Here is an 11,687-nt window from a genome sequence, read left to right on the forward strand (position 1 = left end):
AGTGGGTGTGGGAGTAGGAGCGAGAGGAGAATACAGAAAAGAGGGGATGAGGGAACGGACGTGGGTATATGCAGACGACTAGGGAAAGACAAAGAGAAACAAGGGAAAGAGAGACACGTCGAGGTCGAGGACGTCCATTTGATCGAGTCCGTTTTCCCACGCGCTTCTTGCGGTGTAGCCATGTCGAGAGACGTGCTACACGTCTGCGAGTTGCACTAAGATGGCACGAGCACGCGTACCCATCACAGCGGCCGCTGTGCGAGTGCACGTCTTCGTGTGTAGTGCCCTCTGCGAGCTGCTAACTACGGAGAGATATAAAGAATGTATACGCGATCGAGCACCGCGCTGACCAAAAATATATTCATATTTCTCGGTATCGGCTACCTACAAATTAGGTACATGCGGGTATATCGGCGACGATCCGGTATGGTCAGGTATCTCATTCTAGATGCTGTTCTCATTGGGCGTCATGACGTATGCGCCCTGAAAACGACTTCGTTATGTCAGGGCAAACCTTCCAGGAGCTAAAGTGTCATGCCTCGATTTGGCAGGCTGCATCAGGCATATCAAAAATTCGTCCAAAACTTTAAGATACGGGTTACAAGGTATGCGCCTTCGCTAACGCTCCGGCTGCCAAAGGTTTATCCTGACCGCAACATAGTCATTAATACGATTCACGTGGATCTACTTGTGATGAATGGTGAAGAGAGCGAAGGAATAAGGTAATTCTATGTGTGACTGTACGAAAACATCACTGGTGAGTAGGACAAGACACGCCGAGCTACGCTCCGGCACTTTCTATCGAATTTAGCATATATATTATTGGGCTCGAGCTCACACCGCTACAGAATATCATAATCTTCCCGAGGGCTTAGCTGAGGACAAAAACGCACCATAGATAGTTGCACGTATCACCAGCAAGTGTCATTCTACCACGTTCGGGATTTATTGGGGATAAATATCGCAGGCCAAGATCAAAAAGGAAACCCCCATATCAAAACGTCAAACAAAGGTCAACAAAAGCCTACCATAATTTTGAAGATACGAGTTATAGTAGCACCAACACCAATCATGTGGATGGTGATGCGAAGCTGCAGGCCTCCAGCAATCACTCGCCTTATATAGCCCCAACGAGCGCATCCGCATCCGTATATGCTGTGCACAGCTTTGTCAGCGTCAGTAAGCAACACTACTGCGCTTCAGTCAACACTTATTAATGGCTACGCCTCATTCAAGCTGCGTTTCCTATTCGGCGCCGATACACTGCGCAATACAGCGTTACAAACATTTGCAAACGAAATCAGTCCGCTACAAGCCAATGGTTATCCTCAAGTTATCCTGGCTTATGAATTTCCTTTGAGAATATTGCACGGGAAACGGGCTAGAAAGCGAAATTTGCATCTTGACGTGGGTGTGTATTCTGACGTAGGATCACAGTAAATTGCAGGCTGGTTGCAAGGCACCAAAATTAGAAATGGCTGCAATCGAACTATTAAATTTGCGACATTATTACCCGTATCTTTACCCGTATCTTCAATATTTCTTCAGGCTTGGCATTGCTCCTATTTGGCTCCTGCACATGGCTCCTACTTTCTGCGGGATCCTGCGGATCCTGCTCATCGCGCTCTTGAATCTAACTCCTTTCGTGTTGGTCCATCACGCCTGTCCCTGTCGCGTTCCTCCAGATCTGGATGCAGTTTCGTTTCAGATGCCGGGGTCGACTCCGTCTGTGAGCGTATTTAGTCTGCTCGTTTGAGGGTCATCATATTTCATTCCCTTTTTTTTCACCCTCTACCCTCTCGCATGTCGTGCTCTTTCACCGTCGGTCTATTCTGTCTCGGCGAAGGTGAACGTCGCACCGATAGCGCTGGTACCGCTCTACAACTTCTATAAGACGACATTCCCTTACTCCCCTGGCCTCTCCGTGAGTGCCAACATACGCCACTATCCCGACAACGCCAATCAAGCGCTCCTGCCATTCGGGACGATGGTCTTCCTTATCGCGAAGGCTCATTTTGCTCAGTCACCCGACATCCTCCTTAATGCTATCTGTCTCTATCCTTTCATGGGTGATCCGAGCGGCGACTCGTATCTCGCTTTCATGCCCGAAGCCTACAAATGTCCATTCTTCTTTGGTGATGGACGTGTTTCCACTTCCTCTTTGAATGATCTCCCCGATCCGACGTCAACGTTGAGGGTTTTCGACGTTTGCGTTACAGAGTTTGTTCGTCATGCGCCTGTTAGTTCTACTGTTCAGTGAATCATCTTCATTCCTCTACCGTCGTGTCTTCTAATGTTGCCCACTAGGTTCTCGTTCGAAAGCACTCACCCTCGTTGGGTGAACGCGCGTGCTCCGAACGCGAACACTTGCGTTGCGATACTCGGTCAAGCTTGCGATCTCTCGACTTGCGGATTCATTCAGTTCGCTATGCAGTCCATCGCCCTCAACACTGCTGCGCCTCAGTCCGTTGGTGGGACGCGCTCGCAGCCGGGCGCTCCAGGCGGTGGTACAGGCTCTTCTCCTTCGACGCCTTTCGTTTCTCCCAGCAAGCGCAAGCGGTTCACGCCTCATCCTTCCTCCTCCACGCGTCAGCGAACGTAAGTAACTCAATCTATCGTTTCCTCTTATTCTTCTGATGTGTCTTCCTTCGAGCTCTGGCCTGTCGTATAACACCGAGGAGGAGTTTCAGGCACAGGGTGAAGCTGTCTTCCCGGCCGTTGCTTCTGGGTACGTGTTCCCCTTTATCTGTGGTATTCTTATCGCTCATATCATCAACAGTGTCTCTGCTAGCACCGCAGTCCCTCTGAACGGATACCCGGCGCCCCACCTTTCTCCCCTCCCTGCTGCAACCTTTCATCCTCAGACCCCTCGTCCATTGCATCCCTCCTGTCCCTCACGCTCCTTACTCGTGGTTGTGTTCATACACGTTGTCGCACGCTCCTTTGGCCGATTTGTTTTTGTCCCGTTATTCATTGTGTATTTTGTGCGCATCGAGTATTCAATACATGACCGTTCAATACACACGCGCTGCTATTCAGTCTGTGCACGGGCCCTGTAACCCATCGTGCCTGAAAGTTTCATGGAGTGCTGAAGCCCATTTCTACATTGTGATTGTCTGTTACCTTCACGCTTACAGTTGTCTCGGCTCCGGCTATCAGGCTGAAGTGCATGGATCTGAGTCAGTTGATGGTGTTCAACTCAGAACCTGCCATCGCTTCGAGTTGAGGTGAGATATCTGTTTGGTGAGATGGATACGGATCGAACGATCGTATATTAGCTTATCTTCTATGGCTGTGTGATGTTTAGATGTCCCGCGATCGAACAGTTTTGGGTATCCCTCTGCGCGTGACATCACATACTATATGATCGGCGACTCCTGTCAATGTTCTCGTATCTGATTTGCTGGCCTTCCACTGACTTCAGCGCTTGCGATTAGTAGTCGTTTTCCTGTGTCTGATTTCACCGCTAACATCATGTGCAACTGCGATCGAGACGGTGAGATGAACCTGATCGGGGCAAGCATATCGCGTTGGCGATGTTAACTCCGTTAGAAGCGGCGCAGTATGTTCATGCGCTCTCCATCTTTGTTTAGGTGCGTTCCTAGGGTTCATAACCCTGATTTCCGTATGCCGAAGACGCGTGCTATGGAATTAGCACGGGTACAGTTTTGTCAGCCTCACATGTTACACGTCGTGTCTCAGTTAGTTCTTTCATTAGTACAATTTTGCGTGCCGTGCTCGCATCACAACGACGAAAAGCTTTGTTGGATTGCATGTGTCGTCTGTACCTCCGGTTTGAGTGCCTTACGCATACAGTAACATCGTGTACCGTAGTTGATCTCTTGGTTGATTCGATCTCGTTTGTGCTCACTCGCCGACGGCAGCGCATTATGGCGTAAAGCGCATCTCGTACGTCTGTATGGAGAGGTCGTTGTCAGTGTTTGAATAAGCGTTCTCGGTACAGCGGAAACTGTGCCGACCCTTTACAGTTGCACCCTATGTTCGATAGGCGTCAACGTCACCTCAAGTCAATTTTTTCGTGATTCTAGGAGGTTAGTGCCGTTATTCCGAACATATCATTTGCTCTCTCTTACATTAGTTTGGTCGAAGTTATATTACACAGAATGGCATCTTCACCATGGGCGATTGGACCTATATCCACCCCGAAACTCGTCTGGGGCCAAGTACGTGAGGGGTGCGCTCGCCCATGCCCTCATTGTCACATTGTGATGCTCACGGGAGAAAATACAGGATTTTGTTGTCGCAATGGTTCTCGTAGCAACAATGTTGCTCCCTTACCATCTCTACCCCTTAAATACACGACGCGTTCATTAACCATCCTCATATATCCCGGAACTCTCGTATGATGAACTTGGTATTCTCTTTTGCTGCACTTGAATCCACCCACGCTTTCCCTCATTTCGACAACGGTCCGCCCTCGTTCGTTGCCATGCAGGGGCGTATTTATCACCGAATCAGGCCTACCCATGAAAATTCCGCAGTCAGATGGCTACGTTATGACGGCTTCATGCAAATATACCCTTTCCGCGGTGGTCGCTTCATCTGCCCCAGACTTGGATAGTTGCCGTCCGATCCGCTCTCCTTAGCGTGAATCCGTTCATTGTGTCTCTCAACTCTTTGGTGGACGCCAGTTCGAACGGATTTCCCCATGCGTATCTGATGCTAGAGGACTCTGGCACTGCTACTGAAATAGCGGCGGTGACGTCATACAGCAACACATCTTCCACCGAAGTCGAGTCCCGCTCTCTCGTGGTATTCGACTATTCTAATGATTCAACAACCCGTTCCATCCCTACCGTCAGCCGCCTATGGGAGCTGTTGGCTTATCCGCTACTCTTTCCGCACGGTACCTTGGGATGGGGTGTCGTTTTGACCTCTCAGCGTGCGGCAAACAAGAACAGTGATGATGGCGTCATCATGCGCGACGTCAACGTTCCCGTGGACCAGGGCGCAGATAGGCCTACTAAGCAGTTATGCAGGCATTGCATTTGGTCATTGTTTTTTTTTTTTTTTTCTTTTTTGGTTTTTCGTGTGTTTGCCTGTCACGCGTCATGGGCCGTAGCGGAGCACGGCATGTCTTGTATATTAGAGTAGAAACTTTAAAGTAGCTCAGTCCCCTCTCACGCTCGGATTGTCCAGAGACAAACGTACACAACTTTGCGATTTGATTGGCTAATATTTCTCTATGTAAATGGCTCACGTTCCTTGAGCCGTTGGGGGCATGGGTCACTTTGACAGGCCTATGTCGGAAAAGTCGATTTTGGGCTGCAATTGTAAAGCCCAAAAATGGTTTATACGTCATTGAAGCGAGTTGCTGGCTCCTTGCAACCCCTCCGGGACCCACAGCTAGTTTTGACTTTGTTGACTTTTGTTTGACGTTTTGATATGATGGGGACTTCCTTTTCGATCTTGGACTGCGGTGCTCATCTCGAACAAATCCCGAACGTGGTAGAACACTGTACTGTTCGGGGTACTTTTACTTTGGTGGTTATGCGTGCAATTATCTCTGTAGTAGCGTGGGAACTTATTATTAATTCGAAAGAGATCAGCCTGGTGCCGGAGCGTAGCACGGCGTGTCTTGTTACTTTACTCATGTTTATTTAGGTTTATTTCCCTGTTTCCTCGTTGTGTAGTTCGCGATATGTTAGTATGGAGTGGTTATGTAGTTACAAGACAAGCGATTATTGCTGATTAGGGATATGATCATGTGGTCCTCTCCTTTTTGGCGAGCTTGGGTGCCTTATTTGTACCACGAGAGCGAGTTGTGACTGGCGGACGTCTTCTATTTTTGACAGCCTTAGACTTGAGGTTGAGTTCAGCTCGATTCTTCAGATTCCTTCTCGATGGCTTGACATCCCCGGTGTAATCTATTCCTTCGTAGGCATGGATATCACGAAGAATATCGTGTTTGGTCTTTACACGCGGAATTCGGAGTGTCGCTTTGACAGATCGAGTATCTTTGCTTAAGCCTACCACTTTGTAGAGCCTGGAATTTGTGATGAAAACAAATGCATCACCTGCCACTTTCCACACTGTCCCAGCGGCCTTTACCGTCATTTTCTCACTTGCAGGTAGGCATTCTAAGCTTGAGAATATTTCCTGTAAGCTCTTTTGTAAATCGGAGAATGCACCATTATCCTTTCCACTTTCGACCAGCTTATGATATTGAGAGATGTACCCTGGATGTTGGAATAGTGGGTCCCATTGAGATTTGACGTGTTTTGGCGATGAAGTCGGAGGAAAAAAGATTGGCATCCTGTTTGCAAAGGAAGGAGACCTCGGTCCGGGGCGGCCGTGCGCAACACCATCTTGCTCTAGAGCATCATTCGAAGCCTCCCATTTGACGCCGTCTAGAAGATTCCGCACATAATGGATCGTCCAGCATTTCATTGCGTCGTCTACTGATGATGGTCTAGGCGGGGAGGACTTTAGGAATGGGACGCTCAGCATCAGCCATATATGGCCTGTGAAGGTGCAAAACAGGATTACTGCTCTCAGAGACCAGTCTATGATCTCCGGGTTCCACTTTTTGACTAGCAACCACGGGAATTTGCCGTGGAACTCTTTGAGATCAGTCCACGTGGGGAATTTTCCTAACGGGTAGTCAGAGTCGTCATTGCGCTCTGCAGCTGCTAATTCATTTTCTTGAGATGCAATGGCTTGGTCTCGTCGCAGTGGTGCGTTTTTTCCCATTATGCGGAGGACCGAATCGCTATCGATTTCTTCCACACCTTTCAAGCGCGCTTTGCTAATGTCTAGATCATGCAAGAAAAACATGTTGCAAGTTTCCATGACTGCGTGTTGTTGGAGAGATTTGAGCGAGTCACTGAGATGTGCGTCGTATACGATCGGAGTGTAGGTGGTGGAGCGGATCATGTGTGTGAGTAGTGAGGTCATGATACCCAGATTTGGAGGGTTCTTTCTCCGGAGAGCTTCTTGGGTCTCTTGCAATGACTTGACCCGCATCGCGTTCCATCTGAACCAAGTTTCAGTCTGAACCCATATTACCGACCCTGAATCCATGAGCTGACGGCCTCGCTCTTTCTATGACATTTGTCAGAAGGAGTATCGGCTGGAAGACGGATGGATGACATACTAAGCCGGCCGCACCATTCCGCAACATTGCTTCCGCCGCATCCCAAGTCACACGATACTCGTCTCGCACACCGAAGGTCTTCCCTGTCGCTCCAAGAAGCTGTTCAATGAGGCTGTTGCATTCTTCGGTGTACCGTTGGGTGAGGTTGTAGGCGTCACTGTCTGAGGCAAATGTGGGCTTGTTATTACGAGGCCTTACAGCCTCATAGTCAAGGCTGTATGAGCTCCGGGAAATGATACCCGTCTGCCATTGCCTGTCTTTACTCATGGGTGCTTGCATGGCACCAACCCGGGAGAGCATAGCGTGATTGTGCATGCTTCCGGCATTGAACCCCCCTGCTCCGAATGACACTTCGAGGGCTTCAAGCCACCATAGACCTGTGACTGCATTGGATTGTCTCATGGGGGTGAACGCGACGCCAATATCAAGGAAAAGCTCTCCCTTTGCGCGGTCCCGCATCTGGTCCCAGTCCAAGGACGGGATACTCTCCTGCAGAGCAGAGACAGGGTCGCTGTATGTCCCGTTTTGGCGCTCGACAGTCATAAGCTTGATGCCCTTTGCTTCTAGGGCAAAGAAGAAGGATCCAAACATGCCCAGTGTTGATTCATCTTCGTTAATGATCTTCCTCATCGTTACCTGGGCCCCCATAATCACTTCACTAGGTATTGGTAATAGTTTTCCATTACCGCTTGAGCCTTGATCTGCTTTCCTGCTCTTATATTTTAGTTCTTTGAGAGTATGTGGAATATAAGGCTCCAAGTGTTTGAGTTCTTGGAATGATTTTACCAAGGCGGGAATAAGGACGCGATCCCAAAACCTGTCAAGAACATAGTGAGGCATCAAGTTGACGCTGCGATGATTGGTAAAGTTTTTATGGAACATCCTAGGAAAGAATATCAAGATGTTCGTTGGCTGGCCAGAGGGTGATGGTGTGGACCCAAACTGCGTGTGAGGGATCCCGTTCATTTCAGTAGGCATAGACATCCATTCTGTGCGTCCTCCGGGCTGAGCGCGATCATAAGCAGATTGTGGAATGAGAAGATCAATAGAGATGTGATTGCGTTTTGGTATGGCAGGACCTCCAAAGTAGGTTGGTATTGTTTGTAGTCCTATCGATTTTTTGAAGATCAGGTTCGGACCTATCCAAATGAGACTGTCAATATCAACAGAAATATGAATATCTTTGCTTCTGATATCAACGCGATCCAACTGGAGGTCAACGCAAACGTAATTCTTCTTCTGTTGCGCTAATCCTCCAGTAATTCCCCGTACAAAGATGCTCTGAGCACTTGATGATCTCCCTCTGTGACCGCGACCCTCGGATGCGAGCCGGAGCATCTCAGCCGCCCCCATTATCCGGACGTCATTGACGTTGACCTGTGAACCCTCTTGCTGACTACGAAGACGATACTTTCCGGTGGCACGGTTTGAAACCTGCTGGCTAAACTGGTATCCAGGCACGGTGCACATTATATGATCCAGCACTTGGACGGGCGCCTGCAGAAACGAATTTTGGAACGAGCTGGCCAGAATTCGGTAGCCGCGATCACGCCAATCATCGATTACAGGACAGACTTTTAGTTTGTCAAACGGGGGACAATAAATGAAGGCCAGCTCGGAGCGATGGATCAATTCGATGGTCGGCCCACTTTCGTAGTCATCAAACTGCCGGTCATGCTGAAAATACTGTTTCCCTTTGACGGGCGGGAGGACATTTAACGGTTTTGGTCTTGGGAAGCGTTTGAGAACGCTGCGTGGCAACTTTGGAAGCAATGTACCGTGTTCAGCTTCAGTATCGTCTGAATCCTCGCTTTCTATGGGATGGTCTAAATTGTTAGTGCTTGCACGCGATGTTGCGAATGTTTTATCGCGAGCACCCCGGATGTCGTTGATATCTTGTTTTAGCTTATCCCAGTCAGGGGCAGAGTTTCTGTTTTGAGCAAAGGCTGGTTCGGTTCCCGAATCTAAACAGCTTGTGCAGAGGCTGATTGCATGGTTAAGGTTCTCCACAATTTCTTTAAAACAGTGGCCTGCAGCGGTTGTGGATGAAGGGCTATTCTTTGCTCCAGATTGGTGAGGAGAAAAGAGATCCTCGACCTCGTCAGAGATCAAAGTGTCATCCATACTCCAGAATGGAGGCGGACGTTGGCGAAATTGCCCGAAGTTCTGGAAGCTACGCACACACTGGTTGTAGACCTGATGGAGAATATTGAGCCGGAGGACATGCCCACATATCAGGGCGGGTCTGGTTCCCTGCAGAGCGGATAGTGTTGGGCATAGGCCGTCGATCATGCAACGTGCTAGTACTTCACATGCGGTTGGACCGCAATCAACACCATTTTGTACCCACTCCACGGAGACAGTGGTGACTTTATCTGGGTTTCCTGCGTCCCAGCGATGAAGCTCTGCAACCCTATGCCAATAATGCTCCCGATGGTTCCAATTGTCTGGTCTGTTCCTTCCTAGAACATATGCTTTATGGTCCAGATAATCAAAGACACAGGCGAAGAAATGAGATCCTTCATGGACCAGAAAGCCGACCGGAGACACGGGGCAGATTTGATTCGATATGTAGTGGTGGTTGTCAAACTGCTCCCTGAACTCAGGGGTGATGGGCTGACTGAATATAATCTCCCCCTGCTCTTCCTCCTGATTTTGCCCCTCTTGTTTCTCTGTGGACGGGGCGCCAACACGACGACAATATTCTGTTTTGTTGGAGCTCCTTCCCACTAGTTCTTCTGTTTGCTCTTGCATTTTGCGTCCTTCATTTCTTTCCTTTTTTGTTTTCTCCAAGACAAAGGTGATTCTCACATCGTCACTGCGGGCAAAACGAATGTGTGTCCCTCCATGGGCCTCATGCCAGATAGATGCCAGATAAAATGTGAGGACATTGATGTCGACCCAGGCGCCAGCCCTCAGAGTCTCCAAACCATGAAAGGCCGTTGTCCAGTACACCGGTTGAGCCATGATGCTCGCTCAAATACGCCATGTCATGAACATCTGCTGTAACAGTGGAGTCACACTAGAGCCCACTTACCTCCAATATCCTCCTTGTGAACCTGAAATAATGGTGTACGGATATATCCAGGAGTTTCTTGCGTAGGCAAACCAGGAGAACGAAGGCTATTTTCTTCAAGCTCGATGCCAGAGAATGATTCATGGGATGGGCAGAACAAAGAGCCCTCATCCGATATGCCGTCGGTGCATGCCTCGATCGGAGTCTCTTTGAGACCAATGGTAGAGCCAGGCTGTGGGTCAGTACCTTCTGTGTGACGGTGAGCTTCATCACACCAGGCCTTATCAGGAAGCATTTCTTCTGCAGGTTCTCTCAGCATGGATTAAGGGCTGGAAGGATGAATATATCTAACCTTTCGTTTCTTTTTTACAACGCATTGTCTTTCGCCCACTAGACACGTTAATCTTCAAAGACGTTATCAGTGTGTGTGTCTTTATGAAGTTGTGGTTGAAAGGATGTTGCTCGAGATATGGTCGGTATGTGCGTAAAACATCGTCGTTGGACACCGAATAAACTGAAACATGGTCATCACCACGTGAAACAAACAGGTCAGTGCATATCGTACCTTGGGGAGTGTGGGCTGGCAGGGCAGATACAAGGGAGAACACATCATCTTCTTTGGGTTCTGTGAGGTCCGCGTCAAGTATGGAGGTAGCTAAACTGAAGTTGGTTGGAGTTTTGACTTATTGTAACGATAACCCACATTGTTCGACTTTAATTGTAGACGGAGGAAGAGCCTTGGTGAGATGCCCTTTTGTATGCCCACTCTTCTTTGAGGGCTCTGGGGGAGTGTGATCAGTTCATAATCGAGTTCTGAGCTCCTAAGAATCATACCGAATATTTTCTTCAGTGTGGTCCTATAGACGATTGGAGTACGTCTCTGGGATACCGCCTTTTGATGTAGATGAGGAGTGACTGGACGGCTGTATGCACTGTGCTGCTTGAGCCGCTCTTCAAATTGCTGTCGAACAGTCTCGTCGGATACTGAGACAAAGATGCGGAGAAATACACAAGTAAATCAAAAGTAGATTGGCTTTGGGTAAGCGGAACAGGGGCAAATGCAAAGGCTTTGTAAACATACCTTGCCTCATCCTTGCGTATTTGTTGATGATGTTCGTCGCGCCCGCCCTTGGTGCGGGTGATGGTAACAACAGGATTGACGTGAGAAACACTGCCCTACTAATGTTTGCGGCGGAGCACGAAATAATTAGTGCATGAACGTTTGAACGTCTGGTGCATTTACGTACACCACCGGTTGAGCTAAGAGTGCCTGGGATATGATTAGGCGCGTATCCAAGGCATATCGCCCGGATTATATGCTGAGCACATTTCAGCGGGGTTTGTCGGCTGAAGGGTGGGAGATGAAAAAAAAAGATTCCCATCGCTTGCAAAAGAATGCATTCACGCTGTTTCGAACATCAGCGTCGTCCCTAGGGACGTGGTTACTTACCTGCTGCACCATTGTGCTGTTGTGAACACAGGTGCTGCCCGGGTCTATATCTAGTTACTTTTGGACTTAGCAAAATTTCGCTACCTTTGCTCAATTATTGTTTG

The 11,687-nt window shown here is 48.7% G+C and overlaps 2 protein-coding genes across 2 annotated transcripts; one reads left to right on the forward strand and one right to left on the reverse strand.

Annotated features, from left to right (window-relative positions):
* Nucleotides 1-1,796: 1,796 nt before the first annotated feature.
* CONPUDRAFT_170312 (uncharacterized protein) lies at nt 1,797-3,059 on the forward strand (the record flags this gene model as incomplete). Its single annotated transcript, XM_007777519.1, has 4 exons — nt 1,797-2,256; nt 2,308-2,598; nt 2,654-2,728; nt 2,780-3,059. The coding sequence occupies exons 1-4, from the start codon at nt 1,988-1,990 to the stop codon at nt 3,057-3,059; spliced, it is 915 nt and encodes a 304-aa protein (XP_007775709.1). The 5' UTR covers nt 1,797-1,987.
* A 2,619-nt stretch (nt 3,060-5,678) lies between these two features.
* CONPUDRAFT_147908 (uncharacterized protein) lies at nt 5,679-10,452 on the reverse strand (the record flags this gene model as incomplete). The annotated part of the gene is made up of 3 exons (XM_007777520.1): nt 5,679-7,065; nt 7,118-10,092; nt 10,155-10,452. 3 exons carry the CDS (start codon nt 10,450-10,452, stop codon nt 5,725-5,727), a joined length of 4,614 nt encoding a protein of 1,537 aa, XP_007775710.1. The 3' UTR covers nt 5,679-5,724.
* Between the last annotated feature and the right edge of the window lie 1,235 nt (nt 10,453-11,687).

Source organism: Coniophora puteana (genome assembly GCF_000271625.1).
Source record: "Coniophora puteana RWD-64-598 SS2 unplaced genomic scaffold CONPUscaffold_22, whole genome shotgun sequence".
Classification (NCBI taxonomy): Eukaryota; Fungi; Basidiomycota; class Agaricomycetes; order Boletales; family Coniophoraceae; genus Coniophora; species Coniophora puteana.